The sequence below is a fragment of the Lepidochelys kempii genome, chromosome 27 (assembly GCF_965140265.1).
Source record: "Lepidochelys kempii isolate rLepKem1 chromosome 27, rLepKem1.hap2, whole genome shotgun sequence".
NCBI classification, from domain to species: domain Eukaryota; kingdom Metazoa; phylum Chordata; order Testudines; family Cheloniidae; genus Lepidochelys; species Lepidochelys kempii.
In genome coordinates, this window is record NC_133282.1 from 6,786,559 (window position 1) to 6,813,334 (window position 26,776).

The window sequence follows — 26,776 nt, forward strand, 5'->3', positions numbered from 1 at the left end:
GCTACAAGCCTGAACCAAGAACTTTGCCGTTCCTGTATGTCATTGATTCCATTGAACCAATTCTAGCTCTCATCTGTATCTTTTTCCTTTTATGGATAAACCTTTAGATTTTAGATTCTAAAGGATTGGCAACAGCGTGATTTGTGGGTAAGATCTGACTTGTATATTGACCTGGGTCTGGGGCTTGGTCCTTTGGGATCGAGAGAACCTTTGTTCTTTTACTGGGGTGTTGGTTTTCATAACCATTCGTCCCCATAACGAGTGGCCCTGGTGGTGATACTGGGAAACTGGAGTGTCTAAGGGAATGGCTTGTATTGTAAGGATTTTTATTGCTGGAGGCCAATTTGATCAGAAGATCTCAGGGAGCCTTACAGTTTACCTCGGGCTGAGTCCCCCTGTTAAGCCCATCTATCAGAGCTGGATTTCCATAAACCAACACACACACCAAATATAAAAGTAAACAGCAACACTTTATTTAACTAAGGGAAGAGGAAAGGGGAATGGATTAACAATACTGGAGATTTGGTTTGACACTTGCACTCACACATACGCTCAATGGTACTAAGATGTTCTTCTACCTTTCCATACGTCCACGATGAAGATTGCAGGATCCAGATGACCGAAGCCAGCGATGGACTGACGCACACCGACCGCGAATGGCAGATGGAATGGACAGCTATGTATCCCTATCTTAACTCCCGCCCTAACCCGCTTTGTGTCGTCTGGGTGTGTGAGACTGATCTAACTAATCGGACTAAGTCCGTGTATGCAAGTCTGCTTTCCCCAAATAAAAGAATAAACAAACCCAAACTAATTAGTAAGCAGCTATTGCAGGCCAATAGCTAGTGCCAAGATGGTATCACACCACGAGAGAGAACTGGACACTTGAACCTCTGACAACGCGAAAGCTCCCGAGACCAAGAGCCCCTAGCTCCTCCCCTCACACACTTTTATAGGGAGCTGTTGCCGGGCAAATCTAGTTTCCCACCTCTGTGATTTCCTGCCTTTTCTTGGTACCAAGGAACAAGAACCTGACACAAGGTGGAGGTTACCTTATCCTTTTACCAAAACAAAATGCCCTTTTGAGTTACAGAACTTATCTTAACTTTATTCATATATTTCAATAATTTGGCAGAAGTAAACGGGGTTTAAAACCAAAATTAACAGTATGACTTCTGGTCAGCCAGTGGGGTGAGACCAAAGTCCTCTCTGTTTGGCTGGTCTGGTGAGCCTTAGAGGTGGAGAACCACCAGCCTTGGGCTGTAACTGCCCTGCTCTAAGCAATTTGTCCTGAATTGATACTCTCATTTGTGTCCCACCAAAGCCCACATTGTTACAGAGGGGTCTCTATGCAGCAGGGCTGGGGCTGCAAGGGGAGGCATGTGTATGTGCTGAAGCCCAAAACAGAGCAAACATGGAAACTGAATTTGCCCACCCCAGCATGGGGCTGGGGCTCTACTGGGGGAGTTTTGTGTGTGCGCCTATGAGTGTGTGTGTGCATATAAATGTGGGTGGGTGAGGACTCAGCCAGCAGGTAGATTTCTGCACCCAATATAATAATTACACACTTAAAACCTAGGTGAAAAACATTATTACAGTTGCAAAGTCGAGCACTTGAAAGTTAGGAAATGCCAGAATGAAGGAACAAGTAGCATGTGATAATGTATATGTGAAAGGGCTGAATGAGCAGCACAAGGACAATCTTAGTTCTGGCATTTCCTAACTACTGACTACTAGGCTTTGCAACCTTAATGTTCTTTTCATGTATTTTTTCCTATGTGATTTCCTGGGGTTTGGTGGGCGGTGGACAGGGTTATAAAGGAAAAAAGAAAACATAAATATTAGTATATGCACTCAAACAACCCCTTTAACAGGATTCAATCCCTGGACCTTCAGCATTGCTGCAGAAACCTTTACCCCTTCATCTAATGGAGCAACTTTGTTATGTAATGAGCCATATAGACTAGCAGTCACACATTTAAAAGATGCAGGGCTTAATTTGTGCCAGGGCTTGCCAGGCTGATCCCCGGCACCTCTGGGCTTGGCCATTCATGTCCCCGGCACCTCTGGGCTTGGCCGTTCATGTCCCCGGCACCTCTGGGCTTGGCAGTTCATGTCCCCGGTATCTCTGGGCTTGGTAGTTCATAGCCCTGGCACTTCTGGGCTTGGCAGTTCATAGCCCCGGCACCTCTGGACTTGCTGCATCAGTTTTGAAAGTAAAAATATTGCTTGAGCCCCAGCATCTCTTTCATTACAAATTAAGCACTGCACAGACGGCTTCGCCAAGCACCTGGATTTGGTAGATTCTTTATGGGAGGCCATGTAGCTAAGATTGGGGTTTGCCATATCAGAGACCTGAGATCATTTCCAAAGGTGACCTTGTAAAATCTCTGAGATACTCTGGTTAAACTGGTGGGATGGACACTTGCCTCTCATCTAAGGTAATGTACAAGGGCTGGCTCATTAATAACAGCTGTAGAGTGCAAAGAATTGTTAACATCAGTCAGTAGAAGACAGGAGCTTATGGTTTCCTGCCTTGCAACATAGGGCACCTTCCCCAAGGCCACGGCATATTTTGATGGGAATAACTAAGAGGATCCATTTTGTGTGTGTCCTGTCCCATCCAGAGGGCTTCTGGGGCTGGCTCCGTGTGGTAGAAGAGCAGGGTGAGTGCACATGGGTCTGTGGGGCGAGGAACAGGCTCAATGCTGATGCAGGGCAGTGGGTCTGTAGAACACGTTCAGTTCAGGGCTGGAGCAGGAGCAGCGCAGATGGAATGTAGGGAGACTTGAGCAGCAAAGATTCACAGAGTGATAGATCCCAAGGCCAGAAGGGACCATTGTGATCATCCAGTCTAACTCCCTGTGTAACCCAGACCAGGCCAGAGAACTCCCCCAAAATAATTCCTAGAGCATGTTTTAGAGGAAACATGCAACCTAGATTTAAAAATCGCCAGTTAGCGAGGATCCACCTCGATGCCTGGGAAATTGTTCCAATGGTTAATTACCCTCACATTTAAAAGTGTATGCCTTATCCACTGCCTGAATTTGTCTAGCTTCAACTTCCAGCCATTGAATCATGTTAGACCTTTCTCTGTTAACTAAAGAGTATGCTTTAGAATATTTGTTCCCCGTGTAGGTACTTATAGACTGTAATCAAATCACCCCTTAGCCATCTCTGTGTTAAGCAAATAAATTGAGCTCTTGAGGATATCATGGTGAAATTCCGTAATTCCATAATTCCCAAGTGTTGGCATACTGTGGGGTCATGCAGGTACCCATAGCAGTGCGGCTGACTTGAAGGTATACATTGTCCCAAAATGTGAAATAGTTGTGGGTGCCAACATTTTTATGGCTGACTTAGAACAACGCTTCCTCAGCTCTCGTTCCCTAACATCCCTACTCTACTTGCTCTATATTGATGACATCTTCATCATCTGGACCCATGGAAAAGAAGCCCTTGAGGAATTTCACCAAGATTTCAACAATTTCCATCCCACCATCAACCTCAGCCTGGACCAGTCCACACAAGAGATCCACTTCTTGGACACTACAGTGGTAATAAGTGATGGTCACATAAACACCACCCTATACTAGAAACCTACTGACCGCTATACTTACCTATATGCCTCCAGCTTTCATCCAGACCACATCACACGATCCATTGTCTACAGCCAAGCTCTACGATACAACCGCATTTCCTCTAATCCCTCAGACAGAGACAAACACCTACAGGATCTCTATCAAGTGTTCTTAAAACTACAATACCCACCTGCTGAAGTGAAGAAACAGATTGACAGAGTCAGAAGAGTATTCAGAAGTCAGGTACGGGACAGGCCCAACAAAGAAAGTAACAGAACACCACTAGCCGTCACCTTCAGCCCACAACTAAAACCTCTCCAGCGCATCATCAAGGATCTACAACCTATCCTGAAGGATGACCCATCACTCTCACAAATCTTGGGAGACAGGCCAGTCCTTGCTTACAGATAGCCCCCCAACCTGAAGCAAATACTCACCAGCAACCACACAACAAAAACACTAACCCAGGAACCTATCCTTGCAACAAAGCCTGTTGCCAACTGTGTCCACATATTTATTAAAGGGACACCATCATAGGACCTAATCACATCAGCCACACCATCAAGGCCTCGTTCACCTGCACGTCTACCAATGTGATATTTACCATCGTGTGCCAACCATGCCCCTCTGACATGTACATTGTCCAAACCAGATAGTCTCTATGCAAAAGAATAAATGGACACAAATCAGACCTCAAGAATTATGATATTCAAAAACCAGTCAGAGAACACTTCAACCTCCCTGGACTCTCAATTACAGACCTAAAAGTCACAATTCTTCAACAAAAGAACTTCAAAAACAGACTCCAATGAGAAACTGCAGAACTGGAATTAATTTGCAAAGTGGGTGCCATTAAACAGAGGGAGGGATAGGTCAGTGGTTTGAGCATTGGCCTGCTAAACCCAGGGTTGTGAGTTCAATTCTTGAGGAAGCCATTTAGGGATCTGGGGCAAAAATTGGGGATTGTCCCTGCTTTGAGCAGGGGGTTGGACTAGATGACCTCCAAAAAGGTCTAACCCTGATATTCTGTGAAATTAGGCTTGAATAAAGACTGGGAGTGGATGAGTCATTACACAAAGTCAAAACTTTTTCCCCCTACTTCCCCTGCATCCGACAAAGTGGGTATTCACCCACGAAAGCTTATGCTTCAATACATCCATTAGTCTATAAGGTGCCACTTTTCCCCTACTGTTACTCACACCTTCTTGTCAACTGTTTGAAATGGGCCATCCTTATTATCACTACAAGTTTTTTTTTCTCCTGCTGATAATAGCCCACCTTAATTGATTAGTCTCATTAGAGTTGGTATGGCAACACCTATTTTTTCATGTTCTCTGTGTGTATATATATATATATATATATAATCTTCCTACTGTATTTTCATAGAATATCAGGGTTGGAAGGGACCTCAGGAGGTCATCTAGTCAAAGCAGGACCAATCCCCAACTAATCAACCAAATTCCCCCCCCCTTTTGCCCCAGATCCCTAAATGGCCCCCTCAAGGATTGAACTCTGGGTTTAGCAGGCCAATGCTCAAACCACTGAGCTATCCCTCCCCTGCATGCATCTGATGAAGTGGGTTTTAGCCCATGAAAGCTTATGCCCAAATAAATTTGTTAGTTTCTAAGGTGCCATAAGTACTCCTCATTCTTTCTCCCCACTTACAGTTACATTTTGAGACCTATCAGTTAGCCACTTTTTAATCCATTTAATGTGTGCTGTGTTAATTTTTTATCAGTCTAGTTTTTAATCAAAATGCCTTGACGTGTGGTGTCAAGTCAAATGTTTTACAGAAATCTCAGTATATTACATTGACACTATTACCTTTATCAGCCAAACTTGTAATCTCATAAAAAAAAGATATCAAATTAGTTTGACAAGCCCATGCTAATTGGCATTGATCATATCACACTCTTTTAATTCTTTATTAATCAAGTCCCTTATCAGCCACTCCATTATAGTGCTAGAGATCAATGTCAGATGGACAGGCCTATAATTACCCAGGTCATTCCACCTTTAAAGTTTTGGCATAACAATAGCTTTCTTTCAGTCTTCTGGAACTTCCCCAGTGTTCAACTTACTGAAAACCACCATTAATGGTCCAGTGAGTTCTTCAGCCAGCTCTTTTAAAGCTCTTGGATGCAAGATATGTGGACCTGATGCTTTAAAAATGTCTAACTTTGCTAGCTGTTGTTTAACATTCTCCCCAGATACAAGTAGAATAGAAAGAGTGTTATCATGTTCCTATGGTATGATGACATCATTTGTTTTTTCCCAAATGCAGAACAGAAATATTTATTGAACACTTCATCATTTTCTGCATTGTTATTGATAATTCTACTACTTCATCTAATAATGGATCAATATCATTGTTAGGATTCATATTTTTCCTAATCTACTTTAAAAATTCCTTCTTATTGTGCTTAGCTTGACTTGTCATAGATTTTTTCTTGTATCCCTTTGTTTCCCTTATCAATTTTCTACAATTCCTAGCTTCTGATTTATATTCATTACTGTCAACATCTCCTTTCTTCCATTTGTTATACATCATTTTTTATACGTTATGGTTGCCTTTATGTGCTCTCTAAGTCAGGTCAGTTTTTTAACCAGTATTGCTGCTTTCCTTGATTGTGGCTTTTGGGGCATCTAGTAAAGTGTTCTTAAACAATTTCCAATTATCATTCATATTTTTCTGATTTAATTCTTCCTCCCAGCTGGCTCGGCTCATAATTGTTTTCAGTTTTGTGAAACAGGCCCTTTCAAAGCACCAAGTAGAAATATTACCGGTCTGGACGTTATTCTCTTGGCACATTATTAATGTGATTGAGTAATGATCACCTGTACCTAGGCTACTGTTCATTTTTAGTTCTGTGATCAGTTCTTCTTACCTCTCAAGGTGAGGGCTCATAAAGAACACTCCCATGGTGGATGCAACACTTTTGGGTGAGGAAAATGTTATCTATGAGAAATTGCAGGGATGTTTTAGTACTGGCAGCACCAGACTGCCAGCATGTCACTCACATTGAAATCCCCCAGAATCACAAAGCTTTTTTTCCTACACTCTATAAATAGCTGCATAAGGAGCTGCTCATCCTGTTCCTTACTGTGATTTGGTGATCTGCCCCAGATATCAGCTATCTTGTGCTGTATCGGTTAGGACAGTGATCCATAACCATTCAAGATCATTTTCTTCCAAGTTGTCAGTGACTCGGAAACAAGTCTGAGACGCTCTATGGACCAGGTGCAAATGGCAATGTTCTGTACTTTATAAACTAGCTACATTGACGTGGATTTTCATGGCAACAGAAAAAAAACTTCTCTTCCCCTAGCACAATCCCCCTGCCAAATTTCAGTCTCAGGCTCCAAAGCATGGAGGTGCTAGAACTCCTCAAAGAAATGGTCAGGAAAATGGATTGCCCTGGAAAAAGCTACCTGGGTTAATGCTGACCGTGTTCTCAGAAATGCCTCAACTTGTTTTTCTGAAAGTTTACAAAAACATTCAACCCAAGGCAGAGACTGAGCATGGACAGTTCATCCCCGACAGTCCCAGTTTGGGAACATTAGAAGCAATTGTGAATGGGGTTTTCACGAGACATGCTCAGCAACCCCAATGTTCCTTTCATTTGCTTTGCAGTAGTGGAGTCGCTCCTCCCACCTGCTCCTGCCAGAGCTTTCCCAGCATCCTGGCTACTGCACCACCATCAACCCCCAGAGGGGTCCTATCCCCTGCCCTGTAACCAATGCAAGGGGCCTCCTGGCCCACCTGAACCTTGGGGGGAGGGATAGCTCAGTGGTTTGAGCATGGGCCTACTAAACCCAGGGTTGTGAGTTCAGTCCTTGAGGGGGCCATTTAGGGATCTAGGGCAAAAAAAAAAAAATTGGGGATTGGTCCTGCTTTGAGCAGGGGGTTGGACTAGATGATCTCCTGAGGTCCCTTCCAATCCTGATATTCTATGATCCTCTAACTCAAGTTGCAACAACCTGTCAGAGCCTCAAATCCGGAAGCTGGCCGTGGTGAGTAAATAGTGTCCTGGCTGCGTCTCCCAGCCCAAGACCTGACACGACCCTTGTTTACCCTGGATCAAAGTGAAATTCTGGCTTCAGAGTCTATATCAGAGCAGAGCAGGCTGGTCTCCAGCACAGAGCCGGGGAGAGAGGGAGGAAGAAGGACCCAGAGGCGGCTGACGTGTGTGTCCCCTTGCGCCTGCCCGTCTGCCTGCACCCCAGGAATGGGGGCCCCAGTAACCCCGGCCTGCCTGCTGCTCCTTCTGCACCTCACAGCTGGGACGTCTGCAGAGCCGTAAGCCCTGTCTGTCTGCGCGGTGGGTGGTGCGGGGGAGATTAGAAGCAGCCAAGGGCACTGATGAGGGGGCTGTTCGATCCGAAACTGATGGGACAGTTTTGTTCTTCCCTGGGAATTCAGACCCCGATGCTGGGTCCCTCCTGGGACCCCTGGTCCTGCGCCTCCCAGCGCCGGGGGAGGTTGGCTCTGGTTAAGACAGAGTCTTGGGGCGCAGGAGAGCTGGGTTCAGTGCCCGGCTCTGCTACAGACGCCCTGTGCGCCCCCAGCCAGACCCCAACCCTCTGAGCCTCAGCTAGGCTCTGTACCATGGGATGATAATCCTCTGTGGCCGCCTGCTCCTTCAGCCTGTCACCTCCTCAGGCCACAGCCTGTCTCTGTCTCTGCCTGCGGGTCTGTCCAGCCCCAGTGCAGGGGGCCAGGCTGGGATGGGTCTCTAGGCCCCAGTGAAATAGAAAACTAATTACCGACAAACGCAGTGTGTTAAACGAACATCTCAGCCAGAACCTGGGAGTGCCCCGAAAGTGCAAACGCCAAAGGGTCCCTGTGAGAGCGGGCGGAGGCCCCGGGGTGCAGAGTGGTCTGGGGTGGCGTTGTGTCTAAGCCGGTTACTGGCTGCAAAGGGCTCAGGTGCTCAGTCCAGCCCCAGACTAATCAGCCCCCCCCACCGCCCACGCCATGCACAGGGGTCTCTGCTCACTCTCAGCACCACTAGCCGCCCCCTTCTGGGGAGACCGAGCAGCCGAGAGGACGGGGATGGACGGGAACTGAGCCCCTCTCTGTGCCCCTGAGGCCCCTCCAGCTCCGCGGGAGGCAGGCTGGGGCAGGGGATGCAGCGGAGGGCCTTGCCCTGCCCCTGCCCTGTGGTTAGAGAAACGAACCAGCTCCAGCCCCGTCGACCCAGGCCTGTCCCCAGCAGGAGGGACACTCAGGAATCGGGAGTCACGCCCGGCCCTGGGGGAGGCTCTGGGCTGTCCCCTCCCGCACTGCCCATGGTGCGTTCCCCTCCCCAGGCGCTATGTGGTGGTGAGCCCAGCCGTGCTCTACCACCCGCACTCGGGGACGGTGTCAGTTCATCTCAGCGACCTCAACGAGACCGTCCGGGTGAGCGTCCGGCTGGAGAGGGGGGATGGGCCCAGCGCTATCCCCCTGCTGGAGAGAGAGGTCCAGGAGCCCCGTCTGCACGAGAACGTGCGCTTCCAGGTGAGCCCCCGCCCGCAGCCATGGGCACGGCCCCGGGCACTGGCCATGGGCACGGAGCCCGTCAGCCCCGGGTCTGCAGCCCCCGCCCAGCCTCAGGGCCCGGGCACAGCAGGGCTCGGGGACTGGCCCTGGGCACGGAGCCCGTCAGCCCCGGGTCTGCAGCCCCCGCCCAGCCTCAGGGCCCGGGCACAGCAGGGCTCGGGGACTGGCCCTGGGCACGGAGCTGGTCACTCACTGGGCAGCTGTAGCCGCAGGACTCGAGACCATCCCTCAGCAGCGACAGGCAGGAGGGAGCGGGGATGGGGTGGGGGGTACAGAGCGCCCTGGCTTCCAACTCCATCGAGCGCCCCAGGTTCATGCTCCCTCCCGTTCAGGGCCCCAGGCTGGGGAGGGGGTTCCTGTGTTTTGGGGGGCTGGAACAGGGACTCCCAAACACCACGGCCCCCCTGCCCACGCGATAGCGGGTCTGCACCACGACCGGCCCGTTACCAGCCGCTGTGGCCTTGCTGGGGTTCCCCGTGTGCAGGTGCCAGCCCCATCCGGGGGGCGGCAGGAAGCGGCGGAGCTGCACGTCTCGATCCGGGGAGACGCCCTGCACTTCTCTGAGCGGAAGAAAGTGCTGCTGCAGGCACTGGAGTCCGGGACCTTGGTGCAGACGGACAAGGCCGTCTACAAGCCGGGACAGACAGGTGAGAGGGCAGGAGCTGCTGGAGGGAGAGTCCTGGGGCCCCAGCCCCTTGGGACGGACTCCTGGGCCCTGGGGTCGGGCTGGGGGCCTCGCGAGGGACACGGGTCTCTCACTTCTAGGCCTGTCTGCACCCAGTCCCAGGGGGCGAGAGGCCCAAAGCCTGAGGCCTGTTTGGGGGCCTGTATGGAACCAAGTGGGGGGGTCTCAGCCCGTCCATGGTGATGGCACAGACGCGGCAGGGACACCGATCGGCCCCCCGGCAGCCTCCAGCCGCGCAGGGCAGGGCCGTGGTCATTGGCAGAGGGCAGCGTGGGGAAGCTGGCGCTGCACTGCCCGGGCTGTGCCCATTCTGTGGGTTCACAGAGGCCGTCAGTGCCCGGGCGTCCGGCTGGCACCTTCCCCAGCTGGGAATTCACTCAGACAAACCAAGCCGGGGCTGATCCCACCTCTGCCTCTGCTCCTTTCCAGTGAAGTTTCGAATCGTCAGTTTGGACAAAGACTTCATTCCCAGTCCCAGGAAGGTGAGAGCGGGGGGCAGGGGCCGGGGGGCAGGGTAACAGGGCCCTGGTGCACTGAACATCTTAGGTATGTTTACACCAGGCAGGCCATTCATCCAGTTTGAAATCAGACAGTCCTCTTCCGGGGTGGTTTGCCCCGTCCAGGACATGCTTATGTCTGGTACTGGATGGCGGGCGCCCTTTGGAAGAGCACACTGCTCCGCCCCTGCTGGCGTGAACTCACACACACCGCGTGTGGGAGGTCACGCCAGCGGGGAGGGCCCTCGCCATTCCTGGAAACACCGGGATCTCCGGTATCCTGGGAACGCCTCAGCCGCCACCCCAGTCTTCACTGCTGCTGGGGGCGAGTCTCCCAGGGCAGGTTAACAGACTTGCAATAGCAGGGCTTGTGCTGGCCGGCTGAAAACAGCAGTGCGGACCCGCCCCTTGGGGCCTAGTGCCTTGGGCAGTCGCCTCTGTTGTTTGCAGTCTCTTTACTACGCAGAGAGGGGTGATTGCACATGGCATGGAGCCTGAATGAGGGCACTGGGCACCCCCTGGCTTTAGTGAAGTCTGTGATTGGCTGTGGATGCCAGCCCCCCACCCCCAGGATGACAGTCATTAGCACCTTTCAGCCTAACCGCGCTGGGCACTCTGAGTGAGGTGGCAGAATCGGGCCCAGTGTGGAAATACAAATTGACAGCTCTCCTCCCAGCCATCTCGCCCGGCCACTGGCTGCAACACAGACCCCCGGCCCTTCGACTGCCCATTGGCAGAGACCCCAGCCTCTCGCCCTGCTCCTCCACGCACAGACCAGCCACCCATTGCCCTGCATCCGCCACTGCAGGGAGAGGAGGTGCGAGGCGCCAGCCTCATGGTCCCAGTGTGGGCAGGGCTGTGGGCTCCCCTTCCGGTCCCTGCTCTCTCGGTCACCCCGCTGCTGTCTGCATGATCCCCCCTGGCCTCAGAGACACCCTGGCCCTGGGGAGGTCACAGGCAGAGCCCTGGGCGGGGGGGGGGGGTGTTTCCTGTCCCTCTAACCAGCCATCTCCTGTCTGTTTGCTTTGCAGCTGCCCCTGGTGACTCTGCAGGTCAGTCTGTGCCTCTCCAGCCTCCTCCTCTTCCTGTCTGGCTCATCTGAGGGCACCCAGGGGTGTTCAGTCATGGGGATCCCAGAGGAGTCTGGGCTGTGACCACAGTGTCCAGCAATCCAGCTCTAGACCTCTCTGCCCCGCTGTGGGGGTGCAAAGCATCCCAGAGCACAGGGTGTTTCTGGGCTGGACCACATGGGGGGCAGGGAGGGGACATTTGTGCCATCGGGTTACGTCCTCCCCACCCCACCATTGCAGCCTCTGGGGCTGCCTGTCCGGGAGGCAGGTGGGTTTGGGCCTGGCTGGGATCCCTGCCTGAGCCGCTCACCCCGAATGTTCCCAGCCCCCGAACTCCGGGTCAGGTGGTGACTTGATCAGGCCAGTGGGGAACTCAGTGGGGAGGTCCCGTGGGAGACTGAATGGGGGAAGGGCAGGGGAGGAGGAGGGTCTCTGGGAGCTGCAGGGGCAGCGGGGAGGGGTGGAGGCTTGTGGGGGCTGTGTGGGGAGTGGGGGACAGGGAACATACCCACAGAGGCCTAGCACAGAGATGGAAATGGTCCCTACGGCGTGTTCCCTGGGCTTCATCCAGGCTGGAGATGGGACGTTCCTTGAGACCCACAGGTGGTGCCCTCGGGTCAGGGCTGAGGGGCGCTGGCAGGGCCCCCTTGCCCAGCGGCTGCCCGGAGGTGTCTGCTCCAGGCTAAGGAGTAGGATTTGAGCCCCCAGCCATCGATCCAGCCCTGTCGGCAGCACGAGGCACTCGGGGGCTGCCAGGGATGAGCCGTGTGTGGGGGCAGCTGCTGAGCAGGGCTTGTCCGTGTGCCAGGATCCCAGCGGGAACCGCATCGCCCAGTGGCGAGATGTGACTCCGCAGCAGGGCATCGTGGATCTGTCCCTCCCACTGTCTGCAGAGCCGGCCCTGGGGACGTATGCCATCCAGGCACAGGGGACGAGGCACTCGTTCAGCGTGGAGGAATACGGTGAGCAGTGGAGCCCAGAGCAGCGACCAAGGCTGCGGGTCTGGCATGTGGGGGTGGAGGGGGATTCATGAGGATTCATGAGTCTCCCTGGGGCGAGGTATCCGTGGGTCCCTATCAGAGGGTCCCTGGGAGCTCAGAGCCCTGGGACTGGCCCAGGCAGCTCCAAGCTCTCCTGGGCCTCAGCCACGCCTTGCCCAATCCTCTCGCAACAGGACACTGAGCAAGGGGAATTCAGCCTCCCTGCCCTGCCCAGGCCCTGCCCCACCCCACTCTGCTCTAGGGCCTCTGGGGAGGCCTCAGGTCAGCGCTGCTGGGGAGATACAGAGCTGGGGATTTCAGTATGGCCAGCCCCAGACACGCCAACATCATCAGTCAGAACCATGACTGTTTCCTGTTTTTGGTCTGACTTTGGATTTCTGCAACTCCCCCCAGCCCCCACCTCCCCGCAGTGTCTGTGGGAGGTGGATGGGGGCAGTTACCGTGTCACCAACGTTATCGAGGGATCTGATCCTGGCTCCTGCTGCTGGAGCTCCCTGGCTGCCGGATGGGATGGAGCTTCCAGCTTCTCATCAACCCCGCAGCATCTAACTCTATCCCCCCAGCCCCACCTCAGCACCCATCTACATCTGCCCTGTGCCCCCAACCCCACCTCTGCCCAGCCCCAGCCGAGCACCCACCCACATTTGCCCTGTGCCCCCCAGCCCCACCTCTGCCCTGCCCCAGCCGAGCAACCCACCCACATTTGCCCTGTGCCCCCAGCCCAGCACCCACCCACATCAACCCTGTGCCCCCCAACGCCATAAGGGGCTCTTCACACATACACACCCTACGCAGAGTGGGTGTTGCTGGGAGAGGGAGGGAAATGTCTGCGGCCCCCTCTCCATCCCCGCCCCCGCCAAAATCTCCTCTGGCTCCTGCGGGGGAGGGGGAGAGAAGAGCTCTGATGTCTCCCTTGAAATAGCTGCCACCCACCCCCACCCTCGCCCCAGACACCTGCCCCTGACCCCCCCAACTGCCTCCCACCCCCACTCTCCCACACACCCTTCCTGAGCCCCCCAACTGCCTCCTACTCCCACCCTCACCTTAGATACCCTGCCCCTGATCCTCCACAATACTTCCCTCCTTCCCCTACTGGCCAATCCCCCATCCCCTGAGGAGGAGGAAAAAATGCGGCACCCCACAAACACATTCCCTCCTTCACTGGCCCATGCCAGCGCTGCACATTCACCCAGCCCCGATACACGCTCCCCTCCTGGGGCTTCTGGGCCTTGGAGCCGCCCAGCCAGCTCCTATCAGTGCCCCAGGACGGCCCAGACCCTGAGGGACAAAGTGCCATGGAGCAGCCCCCCGGCTCCTCTGGGCTAAACCCCGGTGTGAATTTGGCCCTGTCTATCCAGGCTGCCTGGTGGTGCCTGGCAGGGGGCAAGGTCCCAGCCGAACACCAGCTCCTGGAGGGGAACAGCCGGGACCTCATCAGCCAGAAGAAACACCCCTGTCCACTGGGCCCCCATGGTCTCAGCCCCACGTGGACCCTGGCGCGTCCCCGCTCTCAGCCCCACGTGGACCCTGGTGCGTCCCCGCTCTCAGCCCCGCACAGACCCTGGCACGTCCTCGCTCTCAGCCCCCCGTGGTCTCTGGCCCAAACGCCAGCTGCCAAGCCCATGTCATTCCTGGCACTGCCCCTGCCCTTTGGGAACCAGGCCGGGGCAACAGAGGCTGTTTTTCAGCTTTATTGTCAAGAGGGGTTGAAAAGAGTCCTGCCGGCTGAGGCTCCTGCTGAAGCCTCTTCCCAGCCCTGCTCCATTTCCGGGCCCTTCCCCTTCCCAGCCCTGCCAGCAGGTTGCTTGGGGGCTGCAAGACCCGGGTAGAAGCTCCAAGGCCGGGGCTGCGGGTAAGTTTCACCCCGTCCCTCTCTGCCCCCCAGTGCTGCCCAAGTTCGAAGTGATCCTCGAGCTGCCCCCCGTGGTAACGGTGCTGGATGAGACGATCCTGCTGCGAGTGTGTGGCCGGTGAGTCTGAAAGCAGTGCTGCCAGGCCGATAAAGGGGGGGCTGGTCCCGCCCTGGGCCTGACTCTGTCCCCACCGCCCCCAGGCCAGGATCAGACCTGCCCCTTCCCTGCCTGCGCCCCGCTCTGCCCCATGCTCATGGCCAGGCAGGGCACCTTGGGGCTTTCCCTCCCACCCACATGACCAGCCCCACCCCAGCAGGGAGCCCCCCATGGCAGGGGCATTGGCCTCCTCCCCTCCTATTTACCTTCTCCTTCCCCTCTGCTAAACAGATACAGCTACGGGAAGCCCGTCCTGGGGAGGGTCCAGGCCAGCCTGTGTTGGGAGAAACAACATTCATATCCGTGGTACCGTTTCTATCTGGGGCTAACTGAGTGCATGAAGCTCACTGGCCAGGTGAGTGCGACTCCGGATGGGGGGAGGGGAGGTACATGGCATGCTGCTGGAGGAGACTCCTCTCCATGTTTTTCTTACACTGGCCAGAGGGGGCGCTGTGATCTGCCTTGATGATGTTGGTGACATTGTAAAGCTGGTGTCAGTGCAGGCGAATCAGGCCCTGGATCCGTCAGGGTCCCCGTCTGGCAGGTCGGGGGGTGGGGACGGCCGCTGTGCAGCAGACAGACTTATGGCCCAGACTTATGCGCCCCCCGACCCCTTCACCATAATATCTCAGTGCCTCACTGACCCTCCTAGCCCCGGGAGGCGGGGCAGGCTCCTGTCCCCATTGTACAGATGGGGAACTGAGGCACGGAGATGCTCGGCGTCCGTCTGCGCAGGAAAAACCCTGCGGCAGTGTCTCTGAGCACAGCTCTGCTGCCTGGGGCTTGTGCCACAGGGCTAAAGTAACAGTGTAGATGCTCGGCTGCAGCCTGGGCTCCGAGACCCTCCCCCCTCCCGGGGCTAGAGCCTGGACCCAAACGTCGACCTGCTGGTTTTAGCCCCGCAGCTGGGCTCTGAGACTCGGTGCCGCAGGATGTTTCTGCTGGAGCCGTACTCAGAGGGACTTGCAGGCAGTCTGTGGCAGAGCAGGGACTTGCCCCCCGGTCTCTCCAGACCTAGGCCAGTGTCCCAGGTTACGGGGCCTCCCTTCCTCATCAGCAGCTCTCGTTAGGCGGGGGCACTGTAAAGACACAGATCTCCCCGAATGCTCTCAGTCCTGCGGGGTTGGGGGACCAATTGGAATTATCCAGCGTTAACACGACGATGGGGGACAAGCACCAGGGGATGGTCACAAGTGGCCAGGGCCTCTGTTTTACGTCTCATCCATCCACAGCAGCTCCAGCTGCACAGCGCCCCCTAGCGCTGCGCTGGGATACCGGTGTCAGGGCCGACTCCAAGGTGTGAGCTCCCCCTGCTGCTGACTTCAGCACCCAGGTTTTCTTTGAGTGTCTCCCGTCCAAGCGCTCACCAGGCCAAGCCCGATTAGAGACCTGCTGAGCTGACACCTGCAGGGCCTGCTGCAGAGCTGCTGCTAATGGGCCGTGATTCTCTCCCTCCAGACTGAGAGCAACGGCTGCTTTTCCAGAGAGGTGGGGACGGCTCCCTTCAACCTGACCCACTCTGGCTACAAGAGGAGCCTCCAGGCCAAGGCCTCTCTCATGGAGGAGGGGACAGGTGGGACTGAAATCAAGCACACATGCACGCCCCCAGGCAGCCCCCAGCAGTAAACCCCCAGGGGCAGAGGGGTCTCACTTGCACATGTGGTAATGTCGTTTGTACCCCAGCTGCTTTAGAGATGAGCCCAGGAGGTAGTGTTTGCGGGTTGGATCTGGGGTTCTGGTTCAGCCCATCTCTGGATTGATCCCTCATGAGGAGTTTAGACCTGGGTACATTCATGCAAAGACTAAACAGCCTCCCGCGAGAGGCCTCTGGCTTTGGACTGAGCTGGCAGAGTGGAGTGAAGGTCCAGCCTGTGTCGCTGGGTCCTGAGTCACGGCCTCAGTGACATTAGCACTTAGCGTTCAAAACTGCAAGTGCTAATTGCTTATTAATGACCCCAGATAACTCCATATTTAACCCAGAAGAATCCTGATTTCCAGAGCGGTTGACACCCATTTGGCTGAAAACTGTAACTTGTGGGGTGGCTACAGTGTTACCCTTGGGTGCTGACATCAGCGATGGCGAAGTGGCTGGAGGAGAGCGGCTCCAGAATGGCAACGGGTCACTGGGCACTTCTGAAAACGGCCCTTTCTGGGGGCAGGCACTGTGCCGAGAGGCCTGTGTGCGGGGTCAGCTCTGGGGCCGTTCAGTAAAGAGCGCTCTGCTGGGGAAAGGGCCGCAGCGCAGGAGAGCCTGCTGGCAAATGTCAAGTGGCTGGTTTGGGATTAAGCCCCATGGGAAGGTGGATCTAAATTTTCTAGTTTCCAGATTCCCCAGAAAAATCCTTCTCTGACCCCCGCCAAACTTCCCAAATTCTCCATCAAGATCACATCCTCCAGTCGATAGCGAGAGGGGGTAGAACGGCTGCACGTATTGTTATGGAGATTAATCTGGGACGTAGCCTGAATTCTGGTGTTGCTCCCGGCACCTTCGTCCTATCGTCCCTCCCTCTCCTGCTAGGGGTGGAGCTCAACGCAACCAAGCACTGCGATATCGTGTCTGAAATCGCTACGGTGACCTTTGAGGACGCTGACGCTACCTACAAGGCTGGAATCCCCTACACTGGCAAGGTAACAGGATTACCAGTGTGACAGAGTGGAATATGTCTGAACCAAACTGTAACCTCCATTTACACTGACTGTTTGCCAGATGTGCTGCACTTCTGGTGCACATGCTCCCCATGCACTGGAGATCAGAATGCTTTAGCTGTGCTCTCCATGTCCTCAAGCCCCCTCTTACCGAGGGCACAATGGGGGTTAAGCAACCAGCCAACCCTCAGTTCCTTCTCAGGGCCTCTGGCTGTGAGACAGAGCCAGCAGCAGTGTCCGGTCTCCTGCTCCACTGAAGTTTTTCTCTTTACGTTTTGAAAATAGCAATTTTTGATAGTTAATAATTTTTACTGGAGATAGTGGTAAGCTGAACTCTCCAGTTTTAGGGAGGATTTGAGTCTTAGATGCCCTCTCCCCGGAGCAAAGAATGTCGGCCATACTTACAGGGCGGGGGAGTCTAGCCTGGGAAGCAGGGACTCTGAAAAAGATGTGGGGGTTGTGGTGGATAATCAGCTGACCATGAGCTCCCAGTGCGACGCTGTGGCCAAAAGAGCTAATGCGATTCTGGGATGGATAAACGGGGGACTCTCGAGTAGGATACTCTGTATTTGGCAGGGGTGCAACTGATGCTGGAACATTGTGTCCAGTTCCGGTGCCCACAATTCAACAAGGATATTGATAAATTGAAAAGGGTTCGGAGAAGAGCCCCAGGAATGGTTAAAGGATTAGACAAGATGCCTTACAGTGAGAGACAAAGAGCTCAATATATTTAGCTTAAGAGAGAGAAGGTTAAAGGGTGACTTGATTGCAATTTGTAAATATCGGGGAACATATATCCAATCTAGCAGAGAAAGGTCGAACACAATCCAATGGCTGGAAGTTGAAGCTTGACAAATTCAAACTGGAAATATGGTGTAAATTTTTTATAGTGAGGGTAATTAACCAACAATTTACTGTGGTTCTTGATGGATTCTCCATCCCTGACCATTAGTAAATGAAGACGGGATGTTGTTCTAACAGATCGGCTCTGGGAATTATTTTGGGGCAGTTCTCTGGCCTGTGCTATGCAGGAGGTCAGACTGGATGATCACAATGGTCCCTTCTGGCCTTGGAGTCTATGAATCCTGGTACCGGGGGGTAGGGCTGTGAGGTGAGCAATTGCTGTCTTCTCCAAGTACAGGGGGGTTTAGTCCCCAGGATTTAAATTATGTTCCTCATGTGGGTCTGCCATGCCTGGAACGAGGGACACTGTAATGTGTGTCTGTATTGTTTGGATACACAGACACACATTAGAGAGCAGTGCAGGGACTTCAGAGCCCTCCCAAAATGGGCTGTGAAATCCAGGGAGACTAGACTGAAAGTATTTCTCATGCAGAAGTCTAGGAGGCCAGGCTCAGTCCCTAAAGAGATGCAGAATTCTCCTTGGACCAATTCATCCTTGAGTAAAAAGTACCCTAGCAGCCATCTCTTCCACCTCTAAGGCTGTGCCTGCCCCGGTTAGCGACCTCAAGTGTGATGGACACCATCCTGCCAAGGAGCATGGGAGTAGCTCTCCTCCCCAGGTGCCTGCTAAGTCACCTCTTTCTTTGTCACTTAAGAAGGGCAGCTCGAGACCAATCCCTGGTCCCTCTGGCGCCCAAAGAGAAGGAGTCCTGAGTCCTTGGTTCCACTGCTGTCTCATCCCTTGAAGCCCAGAGATGATTTCTCTTGGGGGTGGCCGCTCAGCACCACTGCTTCCGGCACAGTCATTGCTGCTGTGGGTGCAGTCGGCACCACTGTTTTCCGCACCGACCCATCGCCACCAGAGCTCTCGCCTTCGTTGCGCCAGGTGCCGCTCTCCTCAGCGCCTCTGCTACCCGCACCTGTGGCCCGGACGTCCCATTTCCTGCACTCAGCATCCATCGCACGGGTCCTTCAGCGCTGCTGCTGGCAGTGCTGAATCTCGTTTTGCGTCCCGCACTGACAGGCACAGCACCAGGTGATTGGACCGTTTCTGAACTCCCAGACGCCCCTTTTTGGCTCCCTGGGGAGCAATAGGGGAGATTTTAAAGGCCCCAGTTAGAAAAGCCACGTCTAGCTGGCCTAGTGGCTGGGGGGAAGCAGTAGACGCGATATATCCTGTTTGTAGTAAGGCTTTTGACATCCTCGTAAGCAAAGTAGGGAAATGTGGTCTACATTGGGGTTCGCAACCTTTTTCTTTCTGAGCCTCTCCCTAAACATGTTGTAAAAACTCCACAGCCCCCCTCTGCCACAACAACTGGTTTTCTGCATATAAATGTCAGGGCCGGTGTGAAGGGATAGGAAGCAGGACAATTGCCCCACGCGGTGGGGTTTCAGCCCTCTGCCCTGGGCCGCAGCATGTCTAACACTGGCCCTGTTTGTTGGACCCTCTGAAACCTGCTCACAGCCCCCCAGGAGCCCCTGTCCCCCTGGTTGAAAATCACTGGTCTAAATGAAATTACTGCAAGGTTGATGCACAACTGGTTGAAACCCCCATACTCAAGGGGTAGTTCTCAATAGTTTGCTCCAGTCTGGGAAGACGTGTCCAGTGTGGTCCCACGGGGTCAGTCCTGGGTCCGGTACTACTCAGTATTTTCATTAAAGACTTGGATAATGGAATAGAGAGTGCGCTTATAAAATATGTGGATGACCCCAAGCAGGGAGGGGTTGCGAGCACTTTGGAGGACAGGATTAGAATTCATAATGACTCTGACAAATTAGTGAATTGTTCTGAAATCAACAAGATGAAATTAGTTAAAGACTAGTGTGAGGTACTATGCTTAGGAAAACAAAAAGGAGTCCGGTGGCACCTTAAAGGCTAACAGATTTATTTGGGCATAAGCTTTCATGAGTAAAAACCCCACTTCTTCAGATGCATGGAGTGAAAATGACGGATGCAGGCATTATTATACAGACACATGAAGAGAAGGGAGTTACCTCACAAGTGGAGAACCAGTGTTGACAGGGCCAGTTCAGTCAGGGTGGATGTGGTCCACTCCCAATAATTGATGAGGAGATGTCAATACTAAGAGAGGGGAAGTTGCTTTTGTTGTGAGCCAGCCACTCCCAGTCCCTATTCAAGCCCAAATTAATGGTGTTAAATTTGCAAATGAATTGTAGTTCTGCAGTTTCTCTTTGAAGTCTGTTTTTGAAGTTTTTTATAGATTCATAGATTCATAGATATTTAGGTCAGAAGGGACCATTATGATCATCTAGTCTGACCTCCTGCACAATGCAGGCCACAGAATTTCACCCACCACTCCTAAAAAAGACCTCACACCTATATCTGTGCTATTGAAGTCCTCAAATTGTAGTTTGAAGACCTCAAGGAGCAGAGAATCCTCCAGCAAGTGACCCGTGCCCCATGCTACAGAGGAAGGCGAAAAACCTCCAGGGCCTTCCAATCTGCCCTGGAGGAAAATTCCTTCCCGACCCCAAATATGGCGATCAGCTAAACCCTGAGCATATGGGCAAGATTCATCAGCCAGATACTACAGAAAATTCTTTCCCGGGTAACTTGGATCTTACCCCATCTAAAAACCCATCACAGGCCATTGGGCCTATTTACCATGAATATTTAATTACCAAAACCATGTTATCCCATCATACCATCTCCTCCATAAACTTATCGAGTTTAATCTTAAAGCAAGATAGATCTTTTGCCCCCACTACTTCCCTCGGAAGGCTATTCCAAAACTTCACTCCTCTGATGGTTAGAAACCTTCGTCTAATTTCTAATCTAAATTTCCTAGTGGCCAGTTTATATCCATTTGTTCTTGTGTCCACATTGGTACTGAGTTTAAATAATTCCTCTCCCTCTCTGGTATTTATCCCTCTGATATATTTATAGAGAGCAATCATATCTCCCCTCAACCTTCTTTTAGTTAGGCTAAACAAGCCAAGCTCCCTGAGTCTCCTTTCATAAGACAAGTTTTCCATTCCTCGGATCATCCTAGTAGCCCTTCTCTGTACCTGTTCCAGTTTGAATTCATCCTTCTTAAACATGGGAGACCAGAACTGCACACAGTATTCCAGGTGAGGTCTCACCAGTGCCTTATATAACGGTACTAAAACCTCCTTATCCCTACTGGAAATACCTCTCCTGATGCATCCCAAGACGACATTAGCTTTTTTCACAGCCATATCACATTGGTAGCTCATAGTCATCCTATGATCAACCAATACTTCAAGGTCCTTTTCCTCCTCCGTTACTTCTAGTTGATGCGTCCCTAGCTTATAACTAAAATTCTTGTTATTAATCCCTAAATGCATGACCTTACACTTCTCACTATTAAATTTCATCCTATTCCTATTACTCCAGTTTACAAGGTCATCCAGATCCTCCTGTAGGGTATCCCTGTCCTTCTCTAAATTAGCAATACCTCCCAGCTTTGTATCATCTGCAAACTTTATTAGCACACTCCCACTTTTTGTGCCCAGGTCAGTAATAAAAAGATTAAATAAGATTGGTCCCAAAACTGATCCTTGAGGAACTCCACTGGTTATCTCCCTCCAACTTGACAGTTCACCTTTCAGTAGGACCCGTTGTAGTCTCCCCTTTAACCAATTCCCTATCCACCTTTCAATTTTCCTATTGATGCCCATCTTATCCAATTTAACTAATAATTCCCCATGTGGCACAGTATCAAACGCCTTACTAAAATCTAAGTAAATTAGATCCACTGCGTTTCCTTTATCTAAAAAATCTGTTACTCTCTCAAAGAAGGAGATCAGGTTGGTTTGACACGATCTACCTTTTGTAAAACCATGTTGTATTTTGTCCCATTTACCATTGACTTCAATGTCCTTAACTACCTTCTCCTTCAAAATTTTTTCCAAGACCTTGCATACTACAGATGTCAAACTAACAGGCCTATAATTACTTGGATCACTTTTTTTCCCTTTCTTAAAAATAGGAACTATGTTAGCAATTCTCCAATCATACGGTACAACCCCTGAGTTTACAGATTCATTAAAAATTCTTGCTAATGGGCTTGCAATTTCTTGTGCCAATTCTTTTAATATTCTTGGATGAAGATTATCTGGGCCCCCCGATTTAGTCCCATTAAGCTGTTTGAGTTTCGCTTCTACCTCCGATATGGTGATGTCTACCTCCATATCCTCATTCCCATTTATCATGCTACCATTATCCCTAAGATCCTCTTTAGTCTTATTAAAGACTGAGGCAAAGTATTTGTTTAGATATTGGGCCATGCCTAGATTATCCTTGACCTCCACTCCATCCTCAGTTTTTAGCGGTCCCACTTCTTCTTTCTTTGTTTTCTTCCTATTTATATGACTATAGAACCTTTTACTATTGGTTTTAATTCCCTTTGCAAGGTCCAACTCTACTTGACTTTTAGCCTGTCTCACTTTATCCCTACATATTCTGACCTCAATAAGGTAGCTTTCCTTACTGATCCCTCCCTTCTTCCACTCCCTATATGCTTTCTGCTTTTTCTTAATTACCTCTCTAAGATGCTTGCTCATCCAGCTTGGTCTACAACTCCTGCCTATGAATTTTTTCCCCTTTCTTGGGATGCAGGCTTCCGATAGCTTCTGCAGCTTTAATTTAAAATAATCCCAGGCCTCCTCTACCTTTAAACCCATAAATTCTTCAGTCCAATCCACTTCCCTAACTAATTTCCTTAATTTTTGAAAGTCAGCCCTTTTGAAATCAAAAACCCTAGTTGCAGATTTATTTTTGTTAATCCTTCCATTCAGTTTGAACTGAATTAGCTCATGATCACTTGAGCCAAGATTATCCCCTACAACCATTTCCTCTATGAGGTCCTCATTACTCACCAAGACCAAATCTAAAATGGCATCCCCTCTAGTCGGTTCAGCAACTACTTGCTGAAGGAATCCATCAGCTATCGCATCTAGGAAAATCTGAGCCCTATTATTATTACTAGCACTCGTCCTCCAGTCTATATCTGGGAAGTTAAAGTCTCCCATGATCACACAGTTTCCATTAGTATTTACTTCATTAAAAACATTAAAAAGGGCTCTATCCATATCCAAATTAGATCCCGGTGGTCTATAGCACACCCCAAGCACTATCCCAGGGGAGGCTCTAATAGTTTTCTTCCCCAATTTAATTGTTGCCCAGACAGACTCAGTCATATCCATTTCATCGCTTCTTATTTCTTTACATTCTATCTCATCATTGATATACAATGCTACTCCACCACCTTTACCTTTATTTCGGTCTTTCCTAAACAGCACATACCCTTCAATACCTGTAGCCCAGTCATGACGACTATTCCACCAGGTCTCTGTTATACCTATAATATCTGGTTTCACTTCCTGCACCAGTAACTCTAGTTCCTCCATTTTGTTACCTAGGCTCCTTGCATTAGTGTACAAACATCTTAATTTTTGCTGTTTGGCCTCACTCACATTCTGTACCCTATTAGGCACGGTTATTTTACTACCAGTATAACCTATTAGACTTGTATCTACACTGCCCTTCCTCCTACCTACAGCTGTATCCACTCTTACTTCATTTTCTTTCCACTCTATGCTAAATTCTGGCGTGGAGATTACCTGGACATCTCCCAACCATCTCCCCCAAATTCCTAGTTTAAAGCTCTCTTAATCAGTTGTGCCAGCCTCCATCCTAGAAGTCTATTTCCTTCCCTACTCAGATGAAGTCCATCCCGAGAGAACTGTCCTCTATCCATGAAGGCCTCCCAATGGCCATACATCCCAAAGCCCTCCTTATAGCACCACTGCCTAAGCCATCTATTGATAGTCATAATCTTGTCACACCTTTGTTGCCCTTCTCTAGGAACAGGCAGAATCCCACTAAAGATCACCTGAGCCTCAATTTCCTTAAGCGTCCTCCCCAGCCTAGCATAGTCTCCCTTAATACTTTCCAGCGAGAATCTAGCCGTATCATTTGTTCCCACATGAAGGATAATTAGGGGATTCTTTCCCGCTCCCTTTAGAATCCTTTTCAACCTCAGGTCTACATCCCGTATCTTAGCACCTGGAAGACAGCACACCCTCCTATTTTCTGGATCAGCTCTGGTTACAGGCCTATCTATTCTTCTCAGTAAAGAGTCCCCAATCACATAGACCTGCCTTTTCCTAGTGACGGTGCTATTCTCCAGTCTATCCCCTGTTCCCTCTGGCTGCAAGTTCTTTCCATTCCCATTCTCCCTTGTAATCCTTTTTAACCCATCCTGTATCCTCCTGGGGCTCATATTTGGCGTAATCTCCATTAACTCTTCCCCTTTTCCTATAGGACTAACCGCTCTTCTCTTCTTCCTTGCCCTATCACCTTCAGTGACTACCTGCTGAGCCCCTTCTTCATTTTCCAACTCTGCAAACCTATTCTGAAGCTCTATTTCTCCTTCACTAGCCCGTCTTTTCCTCTGCCTAGTTCTTTTAGTCACATGCTTCCACTGACCACTTTCCTCACCCAGTCTCCCCTCAGAATTCCCTAGTCCTGCTTCCATCTGCAAGTCTGAGCTTTTCCCTTCAGATACCTCATGTCTTTGCTCCATAATCTGCTCAAACCCCTTCCTAAACTCTACCAGACTTTCCACCTGCATCTCCAAACCTCTGATCTTTTCCTCCATCAGCTCTATCAGACGGCATTTCATGCAGAGAAAACTCTTACCAGGTGCCCCCTCCAGGATCATGTACATACCACAGCTTCCACATCCAGTCATCTTCATTGTGTCATTTGTTGAAGTATGTCTACTTTTAAACCTGTTATAGAATGTCCACGGAGATTGACGTGTTCTCCTACTGGCTTTTGTTTTGTGTCCATTTATTCTTTTACGTAGAGACTGTCTGGTTTGACCAATGTACATGGCAGAGGGGCATTGCTGGCATGTGATGGCATATATAACATTAGTAGATGTGCAGGTGAATGAGTCCTTGATGATGTGGCTTGTGTGGTTGGGTCCTGTGATGGTGTCGCTAGAGTAGATATAGGGACAGAGAAGGCAAGGGGGTTTGTTACAGGGATTGGTTCCTCGGTTAGTGTTTCTGTGGTGTGGGGTGTAGTTGCTGGTGAAAGTTTGCTTCAGGTTATGGGGCTGTCTGTAAGTGAGGACTGGCCTGCCTCCCAAGGTCTGTGAGAGTGAGGGATCGTTTTCCAGAATAGGTTGTAGATCGTTGATGATGTGCTGGAGAGGTTTTAGCTGGGGGCTGTATGTGATGGCCAGGGGTGTTCTGTTATTTTCCTTGTTGGGCCTGTCCTGTAGTACGTGACTTCTGGATACCTGTCTCGCTCTGTCAATCTGTTTCCTCACTTCCCCAGGTGGGTATTGTAGTTTTAAGAATGCTTGATAGAGATCTTGTAGGTGTTTGTCTCTGTCTGAGGGGTTGCAGCAAATGCGGTTGTATCTTAGGGCTTGGCTGTAGACAATGGATCGTATGATGTGTCCTGGATGGAAGCTGGAGGCAAGTATAGCGATCAGTAGGTTTCCGGTATAGGGTGGTGTTTGTTACCATTGCTTATTTGCACTGTAGTGTCCAGGAAGTGGATCCCTTGTGTGGACTGGTCCAGTCTGATGTTGATGGTGGGATGGAAATTGTTGAAATCCAGGTGGAATTCTTCAAGGGCCTCCTTCCCGTGGATCCATATGATAAAGATGTCACTTAGGAAGGAGAAGTCAAATGAACAACTACAAAATGGTGAACACCTGGCCAGGTGATAGTGCTGCTGGAAAGGGTCTGGGAGTAATAGCCCCCAGTCCTCTGAGCATCCCCTATAGTGTCCGGCCCCTTCTCCACTGGGCACTCACAGAATTACCAGGCCTGCTGCTCCCAAAGGACTAGTGCACCACAGCTTACTAGTTATGTCTTAGATCTCAGCTCCCAAGGGAGGCATGCAGGGTGCAGGCACAACCAGTGGACACTGGTGGCTAATGCTTTCAGATCTCCAGTGCACAGGGCATATGCACACCAGAAGTGGAGCACATATAGACACCACATCTTGAAAAACTCTAGTTACTAACGGGTAAGTACCTTCCCACTGTATGATGTGTTGTGCACATGCCTAAATTTACCCAAGGCAGATTATCATATTGCATTCCCGACAGGTGCCCAGCCTAGAAAAGGTGTGTGACACTTTGTTGAAGGACTATCATGGAGAAGATCTCAAGATGGCAATCTACTGCCATCAGTATTGATTGTCTCTCAACTACCGGCCCACCCCCAGAGAACAATGTTATTTCTACACAAGGGCCTGCAGGTGGGATGAGCACGTCTGGGGGAGGGGGAAGGAGTTTTCCAGCTGAGCACACAGCAGAAAGGTCCAGAGAGGCTATACTTAAGAAGGGGTGCTGCTCTGTTCAGCCGGGCTGACCATCACCACATGGCAGAAGGACTGGCTGGAGACCGACAAGGCAGGAGGGATTCTGCCCAGCCTCAACTGTTGACAAATCCCAGAGTCAGAGGCAGGATGAAATCAGACTAGACAAGGGTGCTCATCAGGACGTTTGTTCTTTGGCAAAGATCTGTAACTCTTGAGCCATCTCAGTGACTGTGGTTCATAAATTCCTTTGTTAACCCCGAGTTCCTTGCTTGCCTACCACATTGTCTGTAAGGGGTTAATCTTAAAGCCCAGCATGGCCATAGCCCAGATGGGACTCAGAGGCAATGTGTGTAAACAAAGCAAAGGGGCTGGGAGATGTAAGGTCAGGCTTGACAAAGTCCTGGCTGGGATGATTTAATTGGGGATTGGTCCTGCTTTGAGCAGGGGGTTGGACTAGATGACCTCCTGAGGTCCCTTCCAACCCTGATATTCTATGATCTGAGG

At 51.2% G+C, this 26,776-nt stretch overlaps 1 protein-coding gene across 1 annotated transcript in view; it reads left to right on the forward strand.

The window, feature by feature from the left end:
• Positions 1-26,776, forward strand: part of LOC140903746 (alpha-2-macroglobulin-like protein 1) — a 73,168-nt gene that overhangs the window by 11,890 nt on the left and 34,502 nt on the right. The window contains exons 2-10 of the mRNA XM_073325506.1: positions 8,684-9,084; positions 9,611-9,773; positions 10,241-10,293; positions 11,340-11,360; positions 12,187-12,340; positions 14,265-14,349; positions 14,620-14,743; positions 15,847-15,961; positions 16,907-17,016. Of these exons, the coding sequence (XP_073181607.1) occupies positions 8,684-9,084; positions 9,611-9,773; positions 10,241-10,293; positions 11,340-11,360; positions 12,187-12,340; positions 14,265-14,349; positions 14,620-14,743; positions 15,847-15,961; positions 16,907-17,016 (1,226 nt within the window). The remainder of the gene's footprint in view (positions 1-8,683; positions 9,085-9,610; positions 9,774-10,240; positions 10,294-11,339; positions 11,361-12,186; positions 12,341-14,264; positions 14,350-14,619; positions 14,744-15,846; positions 15,962-16,906; positions 17,017-26,776) is intronic.